This window comes from Rhamphochromis longiceps, linkage group LG10 (assembly GCF_057381845.1).
Source record: "Rhamphochromis longiceps isolate RC_006_pf linkage group LG10, R_longiceps_female_GT1.1, whole genome shotgun sequence".
NCBI classification, from domain to species: Eukaryota; Metazoa; Chordata; class Actinopteri; order Cichliformes; family Cichlidae; genus Rhamphochromis; species Rhamphochromis longiceps.
The window spans coordinates 1,964,950-1,980,394 of NC_140566.1; the positions used below are offsets into that span (position 1 = coordinate 1,964,950).

Sequence of the window (15,445 nt, forward strand, 5' to 3'; positions counted from 1 at the left end):
ATATATTATATGCATGAATCTGGGACCTGACTGGTGATGCCATTTCATATACACGCTAACCCACTGAGCTAACCAGGAACCAGAAGTATTTCTTCTGACTTTTCTGCTGTTTAAATAATTTTCCATTTCCAGTCCTTCTCACTCCCTTTTTATTGAGTACTTTAGCATTTTGATTGTTCAGAGATCATATGCTTATGCCTAAAGATGCGCCTCGTTACAGTATGAGAACTGGGGCAAAACTCTTCCATCAATTCAAATTTTACATTCACAGAGGTCTAATTAGAGCCTCGCTCCACTAGGTGGCATCAATATCCAAATAACTGCCTCCAGTGAAACCAGTCCTTCAAGGTTTTATTGAAATGCAGAAAAACATGTTTTTGTAATTCAATTATCTCAGAAATAGTCAATAAAAGGCTCATTATTTCTCACCTTTCACCTCATGCAAAAATGTTGTGACAATGCTGGTGCTGCTTTAGGCTGTCATCTGTGGCTTGTGACACACTATACTGCTGCCTGTTTGAAAGGAGCAAAGGCCCTCACACAGTCAATTAGTAACTTCCCCTTGAACTGTTGTTCAAAGGTTAGGCTACAATGCACATGTGACTGAGGTGCATGAGCAGAAATGTAAAGGGTCAAGATGGTCAAGCATTATTTAGCGTGTGTGTGTGTGTGTGTGTGTGTGTGTGTGTGTGTGTGTGTGTGTGTGTGTGTGTGTGTGTGTGTGTGTGTGTGTGTGTGTAATAAACTAGAAACTGCTAAATTATGAACACAAAAACACAGCGTGGCATGTGTCCCTTAACCACTGGCTGTTTTAGTGACACAGGCAGATGAAGGAAAAGAGGAAAGGGGAAAGAAACAGAAGAGGAGCTTTTCAATGTCAGTTCCGGATCCCAGTGTCAGTCCCTCTCAGTCATTCCTGATGGGATCCTCCCAGCCACAGGAAGACATGGAGCTCCCATCTGTGGCTAAATGCTTGCCAATGCACTGGGGTGTACTAGCGGTCAAGAAATGGGTAAAGGAGACAGTCACCTTTTTGTAAGTTGCTTCCAGTTACACATATCCCTGAGTCCAAGCATGGCTGCTCCTTTCACTGAGCTACATGGAAGACGCTTCTGTTATAAGACAATCAGAATGAAAGACCAGGGCAAGGGTGGCATAACTACCAGTGCTGCCCCTCATTTTGCATGAAATCTGCAGCTATACTTTCAGTGTCAGCAGGCCAGTGTGACGTGCTGATAGTCCCAAAGCCACTCTTTCATCGTAACACACATGGTGTCTCTGTCTTGGGTTTCCTCGCCCTGTGAATCCATGGCAACAGCAGCCTGAATGGTCTATTCAGGACACTCTCTACTACGCTCTCCCCTGAAACTATAGAGAAGTAAACAAACGCCATAGTTGGTCTGTTCCAGATGCAGGCACACATTATAAGTAGATGAGTTCTTTTCATAAGACTTGGACAAACAAAATTCATCAGTTCATTTCTGGAAAAACTTAAATTGAAAATCTCATTGTCCTCTGCATCTCAGCAGCCTCCACTGAACTTGCTTCATATGTGCTTCATGTGAGTCAAGAGTGACAGTCAGGCTGGTTTTCACACTGTGTGCATTCGTGCAGATGTGTTTATGTTTGTGGCCAAAAACCTTCATCCCAACAGCAGCCAGACTGTACAATAAGATAAGATAAGATAAGATAAGATAAGATAAGATAAGAGATAAGATAGAACTTTATTAATCCCTCGGGTGGGTTCCTCTGGGAAATTCGACTTCCAAAAAAAGCACAGCAACGACCGAAGTTACAGTTACAGAATTGTTATACACACACACACACACACACACACACACACACACACACACACACACACACACACACACACACACACACACACACACACATATATAAATACAGAGACAATATAAATAAAATATACAAAGGGGATAAATAGAATAAATAGGAATAAAAAATAAAAATACAAGTGAATTGCACATTTCAAGTATTGAGGTCTATTGCACTGTTGACTATTTACAAAAAGTATTGCACAAGGTATTGTACAGTGAGGTGAAGAGGCACTACAGCTTAGTTGTTCCCCCCTCCTTTGTCCTCCTGTTTCCCCTCCCTCTCCCCTCCAGAGAGGAGTTAAACAGTTTGATGGCGTGTGGGACAAAGGAGTTTTTAAGTCTGTTAGTTCTTGTCTTTGGGAGAAGCAACCTGTCACTGAACAGACTCTTCTGGTTGTTTATGGCCGTGTGCAGAGGATGCCCAGCATTGTCCATAATGTCCAGCAGTTTCTTTAATGTCCTTTTCTCTGCCACTGTCACCAGAGTGTCCAGCTTCATGCCGACCACAGAGCCAGCCTTCCTGATCAGTTTCTCCAGCCTGGATGAGTCCTTCTTTGCTGTGCTGCTCCCCCAGCACACCACAGCATAGAAAAGTACTCCAGCAACCACCGACTGGTAAAACATCCTCAGGAGCTTCCTGCAGATGTTAAAAGACCTCAGCCTCCTGAGGAAGTACAGTCGGCTTTGGGCTTTTTTATACAGGTGCTCTGTGTTGCATGACCAATGCATGACAATGCATGACAATATGCACAGAGGATAAATCAGTGTTGAAACAGCTAAAAAAATAAATATGGGTCAAAATGCCCTTGATGCAGTAAAATGAAGTCTTTGTGACATTTCTGTGTATTTTTTTGTGTATTCTTCTGTGTATTTTAGCACATTTTTGGCAGTTTTACTTTTTCCTCATTCATTTATTGTTTTCTACTGTATGTCTAATACAGTGCGTCTAACAAGTGTGAGATTAATAAAGTCTAAATCCATCTATGTTGTAGTAAAGAACAAATGTGATCAGATAAGATAAAAGTAAAGGAGCTTAGATGGGTGGGATCTAACCAATGAAGGGTGTCGATACATAAGAACATATAAGAAGAGTTGGCCATTCTGACTCAGTTATCTTTATTTTATTTTATTAGATATCCATTAGTCAGGGCAGCACGGTGGCACGGTGGTTAGACCTTCTTGCTGCACAGCAAGTGGTGGAGTTCAATTCCACCATCAGGCCGGGGTCTTTCTGTGTGGAGTTTGCATGTTCTCCCTGTGTTTGCGTGGGTTCCTTCCAGGTACTCCGGCTTCCTCCCACCATCCAAAGACATGTAGTTAATTGATTAATCCAAATTGCCCATAGGTGTGAATGTGCGAGTGAATGTGAGTGCGAATGGTTGTCTGTGTCTGTTAGCCCTGTGACAGACTGGCGACCTGTCCAGGGTGTACCCTGCCTCTCGCCCAGCACCCCCTTGCGACCCTGAAAAGGTGAAGCGGATGGATGGATAGATATCCGTTAGTCATGCTATGAATCATCATCTTTCGTATAAACACTGAATCCTGTTTGTTTGTTTTTTAATGTGCAGAACTGGCTTAGTCTCTGTTGTTGTTCAGTTCTCATCTGCAGGGAAGAACAACAATAATCTGATCAGATGTTCACCACCTCAAATTTAATCCCCCTATAACACACTTTATGCACAGTAATCTTGGAGGATGGTACCACAGCTAGGCATCTTGACACATGATTGACTAATACATGCAGATCTAGTCGTTTTCTTGCGATGTCTGTTTCCTCAGAAGCTATAATTGCTGGCTCGACAGAATAACATTTCTGCTGAAAGGTCAGCTCACTTAAGAGATGGCTTTCCCATAATTCAGTTTTATGTTGAGCAATAAGGTTACATCCTCTGCCAACAGAAATTGTGGATGTAAAAAAGGGAAATGAATACTCACTAAAATGCCTGCACACTCCACCCAACACGTATTGCATGCATCTGAACAAAACAGAACATTTCTGCTATTAGACTTTCTAACCATAATATTTCACACATTATAATTCCTTTGACTGCCAAATTATAGAAAATAGATTCTAGTCGTCATGTGAATTCATAGGTATAGATTTCAGGGAGAACACAAGGGGACACAGCCTTACAAATATGTAGGACACACAAAGTTAATAAATAAATAAATAAATAAATAAATAAATAAAAAGCTGTAAAACTACTGAGGAATGTGTTGACGTGTTAAGTATACTTTTACAATTAAAGACATTTTCTTGATAAATTAATGCAGGGGCGATTTCAAAAATTCACCAGAACAAGTCCCCCCAAACCCCAAGGCTGAAATTAAACAACACAAACACAATGGGCACTGTAGTGAAAACTTAGTCCTTTAATGTGAACCATGCTGTGTACACTGCGTACTGACCAGTAAGTTCTTGTTAAGGATCAAGAAAATATATATTATGATAAGGAAAGAATCTCCTCTGCGCATTTAAATCGTAATTTAAAGTAATTTAGCGCTGTCCCGTAATTAGAATAAAGTTGAATTACTCGTTTGAGTACCGAGTGATCGGATTGGCTGAGAGGAACAAGTGTACAGCTACTATACACCGCGTAGGAATGACGTTAATTTAGAAAGACGAATGATGTGGCAAAAATCAAAGGGCGAACAGAAAGAAGTAGTCCCACTTTTACGTTTGTTCTCATATATTTTTATGCTGAAGTTCATTGTCTTATTTTGATATTTTAAAGAACAATTAAAATGTTATAAATGTTTCAAACAAACGGCAACATACTAAGCACAGTTCACGTTTTAAAAGTCGAAATACGTATCCATCCGCCTTATTGAGTGCACTTCCATTTCCGGGATGTTTTCTCTGCTGACCAACCTCCACCGCCATTGCAGGTCCAGGGAGTCGGTGTAGTGACAGTCGTTAGCCGGGGAAGACCGCAAGTAAACAGTTAAGGGAAGGAATAAAAAACAAATAAAGTACAGTCACACCGACAGCGCGTTTTAAATAAGGCGTAGAATTCGCTTACAATTGGACTTTAGACTAGAGACTTCCTGGCTGTCCGGCTAGGATCTGAGAGAAGCAGCCGTAGTTTGTTAGCATTAGACGAGACCGGAGGAGAGTGAGAGAGGAACCGCCATGGCTCAGATCCTGCCTATTCGCTTTCAGGAGCACCTGCAGGTATGTGAATCAATGAATGGTTAAATTGTTTGATCAAGTTCATCTTTCGGTCGCAATAACTGCCAGACTGGCTGTCGCTTCAGAGACTCTCAACACAAGTTTGAGATTGCTAGCAAGCTAAGTTAGCGTTTGGTGCTACGCTAACTAGCTTGACAGGGTGGATGACGTTTGTCTTGGCTAGTAGCATCAAGCATTCTTGCTAACACTTTGCTTACCCACCCTCGTTCGCTTCTTTAAGTCTGAAGTACAGAAATACAGCTTATAAATAATGCTAATAGGTCGTAGTGATGAACGGAAATATGTGTTTACCATTTCTCATAAGTATTTGCCTCATTCACAGCAAAAGTGTTCATTTTCTCGGAGTGGCTATTGCTGTCGTTGGTATTAATCGTCACTATCAGTGCCTTGTAATCGTCTGATTCAGAAATGAAATAGTTATCCTTATTGTCGCCTGTTGCGACACCGCTCAATCGATTTCTTCAAATCACCATACGGCGCAAAAAAAAAAAATTAAAACTTCTACACCCGCCTTATTTGTCTGCGCCCTGATTATATGTACCGTCGTGTTAATTTGAAAGTGATTATTTGACCTTAAGGGGATATCACGTTGGCTGGTTGTACAAATGATCATGTGGTATGTTAGATAGCAATCCAGCGCCCGTGCTGAATGACTTTGCCAAAGTTAACTGTGACTCAAGAATTCACGGAGCCTCCTTTTCTATTCAGTACTCTTTCTTTTTATCTCCGAGGCACACCTTTATCGCAACGGAGCTGCTATTAAAGATTTTTATGCTATTTGTAAGTTCTTCCTTTTTGTGCACCCCCACGTATTACCTGGATTGTACGTACTTCATGCTTTAAATGGCCACACCTTTACTATAATGCCAATAAAACTGCTTTCAGGTCAGGTGGAGGAAACAGGAAGCCTATGGGTCAGTCTAAAGTGTTCCTGACTTTCAAGATGTAATGAATAAAACATAGACTTTTCGTGTCTAAATCAAGCTTCAAATGGGAACTCTGATCCACCCAAGTCTGTATTTGGTCTTTATTAAACAATTATCTCTGTTATCCAATGACTAAAGGCTTTGGGTGTCACATGAGACTAATAATTTGGTGTCAAGAAAGACATTTTAAGCTTTGATCAGTAGAACTGAGTTGTAAAAAGGGGGTCAGGCGTTATGTTCATTGGCTCAGTCGCAGGTTAGCTGAGTGGATATTTGAACACCAGGTTCCTGATGTTACTTTTTCTTGCTGTTCAGACTCTGATCCTAATTGCATGTCTTAAGAGATTAGCAGTGTAGTAGTATGGTACCGCTGTTCTTGTTCATAGCAGGTAAATGCTATGGGTTGGCCAGACTGTAATTTGTGTCTGATAAATCTGTTAAACCAAAGATGATTAACATTTTCAGTACAGCGCAGCATTCCCTGTTACTACATTCTTAATTCATAAAGAAGTTAATTCATGTCACAGACATTGATGAGTTAATATGTAGGCCTATCACATGGGGTTGTATGGAGGCTGAGCTTCACAAAGCTATGCAAAGACCTTTTGTGCCTAGAGTTACAATGAAATTATTATTGAATGATTTTTGACATGCTTATTAAGTCCTTTTGGTTGTAGAAGCAAACGGAGCAATACAAAATTGGCAAATTGCATTGTGACTTAACTAGTATTTTATCTTTAGTGAGGGGAAAAAGCGCTGTCATCCCCTAACAGTGCATCTTTCGCTTTCAAATGTGATGACCATTTAATTCATTGAAATCACAAATTTCACAGTCAGCTGCAAGGTGAATGTATTTTTTGTGCTTGTTCTTTGGTCCATCTTTAAAAACTGACGCTATAGCTTTTAATTAATGTACTGTACTGTAATTCTCAGACTCACCAGGTTATGTTATGTGACAAACACAAAGAGATCTTCAGCACATATCACTAATGCATGACCTGCATATGCGGTTTCATTCATGATGCATATGGAGTTTCTGAACAAATGCATGGTAGAATCACTGCAAGAATTTCTTTCACTTTTGACTTGGTCAAACTCTTTAGCTGTCCGTTTAATTATACTCATGAAGTAATCTTTTTTTTTTCTAATTATACCAGCTAATGGTTACCACTATTATGAGTGTGTTTAAGCTTGGATTATCTGTGAGAAACATCTTATATCTTTCTTAGTCCAATTACTGAAAAACCAGATGAAGCTGAACTCATTTGATCAAATGAGTAACTGTCAGTGCCTGGATGCAAATCTGTCGTTTCACCTTATGGTTGATGTTCTTTTTGCTTTGTTCATGTGGAGCAGAAATATTTACATAGTGCTGCTAGCCGTGTTTTATTTCTTAAGCTAGTTGGCAGGAATCCATCCAATATAAGATTGTGGCCCAATGGTGATATTTTATAATTAGTACTATTGTGATCACTAGCCAGTGCCAAAACCATTTATACTTTTTTATTTTATGGATAAATAAAATATAAATTGTGCCATGAATACAAGAATGTTAAAAAAAATTCAGCTTCTCTATCGTTGCATAACATATGAATCATCATCACATCTCATTTTCCAATAGGCTAATCTAAGTCCACAAAGCTGCCTACCAGTGTTCAGCTTATATTGTTGCATTTCTTTTGGGTACTAGTTAGTAGTAAATCACCGTATAGGCACTGTTTGAGTCTACACCACTGTGTGCTTAGCTGTGATTAACAATGGATTCGGAGCCTGTTAGACAGACTTGAAATTACCTCAGGTATCTCTTTTTTGTTTGTTTAATGTCTTAGGCTGAAAAATTGGATGTATCATAAAACATTCTTTGTGCAAATATGCATATCTCAGTTATGGACCATTATAGCTCCTTCACATCTAGCTCTACTGCTTTATTTATACTTTAGACTCAAATGTCCACGGTGAGACCGTCCTGATGTCAGGTCATGGTTTATGCTTTTGTTTTTCACCCGTGAATTCTCAACCAAGCGAGTTCAAATACAGACAGACTTTAAGATTTGCTTTAGTGTTAAGTCAAAGTCAAACCCAATTTCAATCACTCACACAGTTTTGCATCATGATGTATGCAGGGATATTGTTTTCAATGCCATGTTCAAGGTTTTTTTTTTTTTTTTTTTTTAAAGCCTAAAAGTGATTTTGGATCACCCTTCAAGGCTGCTGGGTGTCACCAGTGTTGGGTGATAGCTTAATTATTTTGCTCATTATTCATATTCTGACCAAACTGACATAAATGTCACAAACAAACTGGATGTTTGCTGATGTTGTGCTTAAATGGATATTTAAAGGTATGCTGGTTAATCAATTAGTCAGCACAAAGCTTGAATAAAAGCTTTAGATTAATCAGTAACTAAAAATTATACTTGAAACCACATTAATTTGGTTCTATACTTTTGAATCTGAACTTTTATAGATGTAAAACATGTCGAAATAGGATTGTTGCATTAATCATGTCGATTTTACTGGATCTGAATTGGAGAGCTGAGGCACTGAGCTAGCAATACATGTTAAACTTGGTAGTCTCAGTCTTTGCAGTTTCCTCCCTCCCTTGGTCTCCCTCACACTATCCATCTGTGTGTCATCCGGTCTACTTGCACATCTTGCATTTTTATATATCATCCATTTATATAGTGTAGTGTTGACTCCAGTCAAACAGACATGATAGCATAAGTGACAGTGTCACATCTTTCCCTCACGTGGTATAACCTTCAGTTTGCCATTCAGAAAAAGAGATAATTGTCATTTAGGTTTTAGTGGTGTTATTGTTCTGACAGAAACCAGTCTCAAAGTAAGCATGGGAGTGTAATCTGTAATCTTCAAAAATGGCTCCAGTTTGCGTAATGGCAACATGGTATCATTCTCTGTTGATGAAGACTTCCATTTTGCATTTAGTAAGCAGGGTTTGACAAGGCAGGCTTCCTATCCAGTGCCCAAAGATAATCTGATGATATGTAGGGAAAACCATAGATTGTGTGTTGAGTAAATACAATATTTCACATGCACAAGTCCATAATTGCATGTTACTCTTATCTACTTTTGGTGTACACAGATTTTTTTGTCTTGATGTACACAGTAATTTGTTACATTTGCAAAAGATGTCTTCATTTATCTCCCTTGGTTAAGATTTTGAATTGTACTCGAGCTTTTTCTATTGTCTTTTGGTATATACTGAAAACACTGCATTAAAATACACTATGACAGAAAATGTATACATTTCCGTAATTGGGCTTTTAGTAACAAATGCATGACAGCAGGCCCACAATATAGTGAAAATTTCAAAAAGTTTCTCTTACTTGTACTAGTCTAATTAGAATACTAATTATAGCTCAGTGTCATTATATTACTGGACTAGGCTGTCTTTTACAGTTGTACTAGCTTCTTTTCCTTTGAAAGAGTTTGATATTCACAAAAAATTGTCATTTAGATAAATTTTGCCCTACATAGGAAGACCTTGAGTTAAATATACAAATTTACGCAGGGTGCAAGAAAGAAGAGGATGTGATTATTAGTGGTGATCTTTCAAATAAGTGTTGTGGTTAGCTTTAAATTAGGTGTTTGTAGTCTGCGAAAGGGTTTAGTTCCCTGAAAACCTGACGCTTTGTATCTAAAGTTAAATGCACTCACAATAGTATTTAATAGCAAATTGATTTAGTTCAAAGCAAATACTTGTACATCCCTTCTGTTTGCCTGTTGAGGAGGGGCAGGTTGTTTCATGCTTTTTACAAAGGTTTGCATGTCACACTTTGACCTGTGCTAGTAAATGACCACCTGATACCTCGTGACAGGCTGGCAAGGATACAGATTTGCTGAACACTTGACATTCTGCAGCAGCCTCTAAATGTAAGATAAAGCTCTCATTTAGGGAAAGAAGGAAACTGTAGTCTCACAACCACCTCAGCAAGAAATGACCTGAACTGGAGACAGATGATGTTCAGAACCCCTTCCATCTTTTTTCCTTTCTAATACTATAATTGTAAAGGCAGCACTTTTTATGCCTCACCCATGATCCCATGTCCCCCTCCAGTGGCCCATGATAGCAGAGAAGGCAGGATTCGGCAGGCCTGTTGTTTCAGTCCTGGTAGACAATGACTCCCTGGCTTCCTGTTGTGGAGTATTGCAAACAAGTCCTGCTAGCCTCAGCACATTACATAGCACATCCTTCCCTACCCTGCCTTGAACTTTACATGTGCAAAGTTTATTTTCTGCTGAACAAGATGCTGCTTTCCTTTAAGGGAAGAGCATACAGGTTAACTCTACTGACAGGGCTGACAGGTTGTTGGAGAATAGTTCAAATCTTTCTGTGGATTTATTGTCATTGTAAGATTATGCAGCAGCCATGTGCTCAGTTGTTGGGCCTTTACTAAATGTGTTTGACTTGACTTTCTTGGAGTCGGCTAAACTCCATTCTTACTAGGGTTATATATTTGTTTATAGAGGAGTTGCTTAAAATTTGACCTATTTTGGAACAGTACATGCTCGATATATTATTGCATTGGTTGCAAACAGGGTTTGGGGCTTCTTGTGGTAAAGAAAAATGTAAAGATTTTCAAAATATTTTTAAGCCTGTTAAATATTTTTGTTACGCAGAGTAGTGACAGCATATCCAAAAATGGATGAAAGAAACTGAAACATTATTAAGATTATATAGTGTTTCTAACTTTTGGCCAGAATGGCCTCTCCCTCTCCAAGGGACTAAGTGAATAAGTACCATCATATGGGGTGTTAATTATATTTTTATCTAGTTAGTTCTCATTCCCAGGATATGATTTGCTTAGACTTGAGTTATCTGTCCTTCTCTGAAGTTCAGTTGTTGTCACTGTGATTAAAACTGATAATTTCCTGTACTGTGATCTCAGTTCCTGTTGCAACCTCACATTGAAGGTATTGGAGTCAGTCTATTTATGACATAAATCGAGGTCATGAGTGTCTGTAAACCTTGGCTAATGTGCTTTTTTTTCCCCAGTAGATAAAAATGCAATCTGCATCTGCTTTGACTTTTTTTTTTGTCTCAAAGTTTCAAATTGGGATCTTTTTATTAGGCTTTTTGTTCTGAATGTCACGTTTGTCCCTAGTGCTGTTGAGAAATACATAATTATGCTAACTTAACTAATTGGTGTATAACTGATGTAAATTGTCAATAAAGCATGTGGATGGGCACTTTCTGCCACTGATAAGATTACAGGGCACTTGTGGTGCAACGGATGAAAAATCTCAGGGTTCGGATCGGATCACGGTGTTAAGTCACGGATCGGATCAATTTTCGGATCAGCGAAAAAAGACAAAAATTGAACATTTACTTATTTACTTATTGAAGTATTTTTTTGCCTGTTAAAAACATTCAACTCTAGACTCATTCCATGCAATTATTAAAAAACAAATTATGGTACAATATAGGGCTTTGTATCTACCACTCAATTCAATTCAATTTTATTTATAAAGCACCAAATCACAACAACAGTCGCCTCAAGGCGCTTTATATTGTAAGGTAGACCCTACAATAATACATACCGCTCATTATATCGCACTCTGCTGTGATATGAGCTGTCACGGTCACGTAGCTTTCCGTTGTCCCGGAGGTCCACCCATTTGTAGTAGTTAGGGCAACAGAATATGCCTGGGACATTTCAGCCATAACTTAAATCTTTTTCTGATCATACATGCTTGGAATGATCTTGCCACTAAAGTGGACACGCAACGAGATATCATAGCGTGGCTCGAGCACGTTCATCATAGTTTAAACCCCTTGTTTTGCACAAAGGAATACGGCCTCCCGTCTGCAGCTAAACACCCCAATAGCTTTTGTAATAGCTTTAGCCCGGTCGGATTGTAAAAGTAAGTAAAGTAAAGTGTGCGTGTTAGTCCCCATAGGGAAATAGTTCCTCTGCATTTAACCCATTCACCCAGTGAAGCAGTGGGCAGCCACCAGTGCAGCGCCCGGGGAGCAGTGTGTAGGGACGGTACCTTGCTCAGGGGTACCTCAGGGTAGCCGTTCAGTGGAGTCGAACCCCCGACCTTCCGATCATGGGGCCACCACTCTACCTACAGAGCTATCCCTGCTTAAATACTGCAAACTCCTCTGCTCCTCCACTCACTCCACTCCACTTCGCTAGCACTGACCATAACTATTGCTTGACAGACCCACCACGCCACCATACACATATTTTTTTTTTCTTCTTTTTTGAATCTTCGGATCACATGCGTGCCGAACCGTGGAGTGGGATCGGTTCGGATTACGGATCAACCGTGATCCGTTGCACCACTACAGGGCACATGGCCAGGTATCTTCCTTAGCTTATATAGCATAGCAGTTTTGGTCAGTAAAGGAAAAAATGATTGATCGTGGAAAAAATAACTAGAACATTATAATCTGTCATTGAATAAAATAAGGCTGGGCTTGAGCTAATGGTTTGTAAAGAGATGAATAATGGTAATAGTGTAATCATAATTCACAATGTCTCTTGCTGGCATTTTGTTGCTGCCATTGCAAGTGCTTGCTGAACTACCGTATTTTTCGGATTATAAGGCGCACTGTCGACAAACGGGTCGGTTTTCATAGATAAGGCGCACCAGTATATGTTGTTCCAGTGTCTTTCTAATTTTTGCTATATAACTTTGCACTGTCCACTTTTTGCTGTAACAAAACAAATTTCCCACGTGTGGGACTAATAAAGGTTATCTTATCTTACATTAATGACTAACCTCATATTGTGGCTGGATTATCTCAGTTGTTCTCCCCTACAGAAGTTTGGTCCGTTTACAGCAATTTTCCATGCGATTGCATTTGTCAAAAAAACATCGGGAACTTTTATCAAGTGGAAAAAAGTTAGCGTTCAGGTTCACTGTGTTATGCTTTGTTATGCTAACATAGCTGTGTCACTAGCGATCACTAGCACAGCATTATATACCATCTAGCCCTACTTCAGTAACCCTACAAACATCACTATTGTGTACTTTTCTGTCTTCATTCATGTTGGTAGTGATAGCAGCCAGATTGCTACATTACATTGTTTTCATGTAATCTGCATGAAAACAAGCGCTCACTCTTCCTGCTCAACAAATGACAAGGGCGGAGCCTTATACCACGTGATACAGAAGCTGTGCCGTGTGATGCTAAAATTAGCAGGAAAAAACAACGGAGAGCACGTCAGGGATGAGAAAGTGACAGGAGAAAATCCGTCCCGGTCAACCACCCAAACATCAATAACGGGAACCTTATACAGCGCTTCCCTTTACCCGTCGAACTCCCGCAGGCACAAAGAAATTACGGAGGCTATCACTTATCACCTGACCAAAGATATGGCTCCCATCAACACTGTGCAAAACGAGGGATTTAGGAAAATGATCAACACCCTAGACAAACGCTACACAGTGCCGTCCCGCAACTATTTTTCTATTGTTGCACTACCTGCTCTGTACACGCAGCGTCGAGCAACGGTGGAGACGGAATTTCGTTCGAGGTCAGTAAACACAGCCAGAATTCATAGATAAGGCGCACCAGATTATAAGGCGCTCTGCCGATTTTTGAGAAAATTAAAGGATTTTAAGTGTGCCTTATAGTGTGAAAAATATGGTAGTCTCTGCTACATCAGCATTTACGTGCTCTAGGTGATCGATTCTGTAATTATCTTTCTTAAATGTGTTTATTTTTTCCGTCTTCTTCTTCATTAAAAAAGTGTTTTACCAGGTGCTTTGCCTACCCTTCGTAGTTGTATGCATTCTTTATTCTCTTTGTCCACACTTTCTAAATACAGATTAGTTTGATTTTCACTCTTGCTTCATGCAAGTCTCTCGGAGGCTCTTCCTTTGTTATCCTATCATTGATCAACTGTGGAGGGCAGCACAAACAAATTTTTAATTTCGATTATGATTTTGGCATATCAGAATTAAAAGAACATGATCATACAATATTTAAAATGCATGCTCATCATATTGGCATATCCTATTCAAAGAGTACTGTCTGTTTGCAGAGCAACAGAACTAATCTAACTAACCTTTACCCTGAAAACACACGACAGTCTGCGGTATAGTTAATGCGTAAAGACCAAGAAAAACAACGTTTTATGTGAATCGTTCAAATTGTCAACTTGGATATCAGTAAAAATGAGCTTGTGCAGTGTGTCAGTGCAGCACAGTGTAAATGTGAAATCAGTGGTCTGTTATTTAATTTTGCTAAGTTTCAGTACAAAGATTTATACAAAGCAATGTTCTGTTTACATCAGAGTGCAGAGAATTCAACAAATGAATAATAATGACTTTACTATTGAACAACGTCACTTTGGACATAATTGTGTGGCTCTAGTTGGTTGGTTGATGTGTTAACAGCTATGCAGAGCAGTGCTAGACTGAATGGTTAAATGATTTTCCACATTGTTTGTAGCTCCTTTGGGCTGACCTGCTTTCAGCCAAATTCCTGCTCAGTGATGTTGCAGCAGTGTTAACCCACAGTAGTGTTTTACTCTAAGGTTTCCATAGCAAAACAGTCTCTCAAACTGTGGTGTGGTCAATCAGTCTGCGTTTGCTTTTCTTTATTCCGTGCAAGAGGGGTAGCATTCATTGTGATAAGGCCATGCTGGTCTTTCCTGTTTTAGAAATGCTTTTCATGTGTGAATGAAAGGGCTTCCTGCTGATCCAAGAATAGATGAGAGGGAAGCGAAACGCATAAATCTGTTTAGAAATATTGTGTAATAATAGCTTCTTCTTGTGTTTTAAAATGTAGAAATACATCTGTTTGAATTAAAGTGCACTCATTTGAAGGCAAACTAGTAGTTCATTCACACAGCAGCTGCATGGGATGTTGCCATAACTGAATAGAGAGTGCTTGGTTATGCTGACCATCTATTTAAATTAATTTAAGCTATGTAGTATCTCTTGCTGTGTTTTCATGAAACAAACTGTTGCTAGATATTAGTGAAAGCTGATGTGTTCAGGGTCAGAAGGATTCTCCACATAGGCCGTTTCCCTTTGTCCGGTGTTTGAATAAATGTTGTCTTAGTAAACAAGGCTTCCATACTGGACAATGGCAACGATAAGAGGCATGGAAGCTGCAGTGACGTTACTGTATGATGTCACCTCTCCACTGTTCAAAAAAAATGTTCAGATCAGTTTTCAGTTCTTTCCTCATAGCTTGTAGTAAGACTTGTTCTGTACAGTTGTTTGCACTGTCATTGAGAGGGAACCAGGTTACACACTGTGTGGTTGGGGCAGGGTTGTGGAGAGGGTGTGTCCTGTCATTGATAAAAGGTCTCTTTCGTTGAGCAGTTTTCAGAACTGTGAGTGTGTTTGCTGATTAGAATTGAACTAGGCAAAATTTTTAGAAGGGGGTCACATTTTTATCTCAAGACTCTTAAAAATGAACATTTGCCAACAAAGATGGGAGTGATCCAATATGCTTTAACCCCCCCCCCCCCCCCCCCCCCCCCCCCCTCCAACATAAAACATTT

At 39.6% G+C, this 15,445-nt stretch overlaps 1 protein-coding gene across 1 annotated transcript in view; it reads left to right on the forward strand.

Annotated features, from left to right (window-relative positions):
* Window positions 1–4,684: 4,684 nt before the first annotated feature.
* cltca (clathrin, heavy chain a (Hc)) overlaps window positions 4,685–15,445 on the forward strand; it is a 34,226-nt gene continuing 23,465 nt past the window's right edge. Inside the window, exon 1 of the mRNA XM_085419835.1 lies at window positions 4,685–5,010. Coding sequence (XP_085275961.1) covers window positions 4,969–5,010 — 42 coding nt within the window. The 5' untranslated portion in view covers window positions 4,685–4,968. The remainder of the gene's footprint in view (window positions 5,011–15,445) is intronic.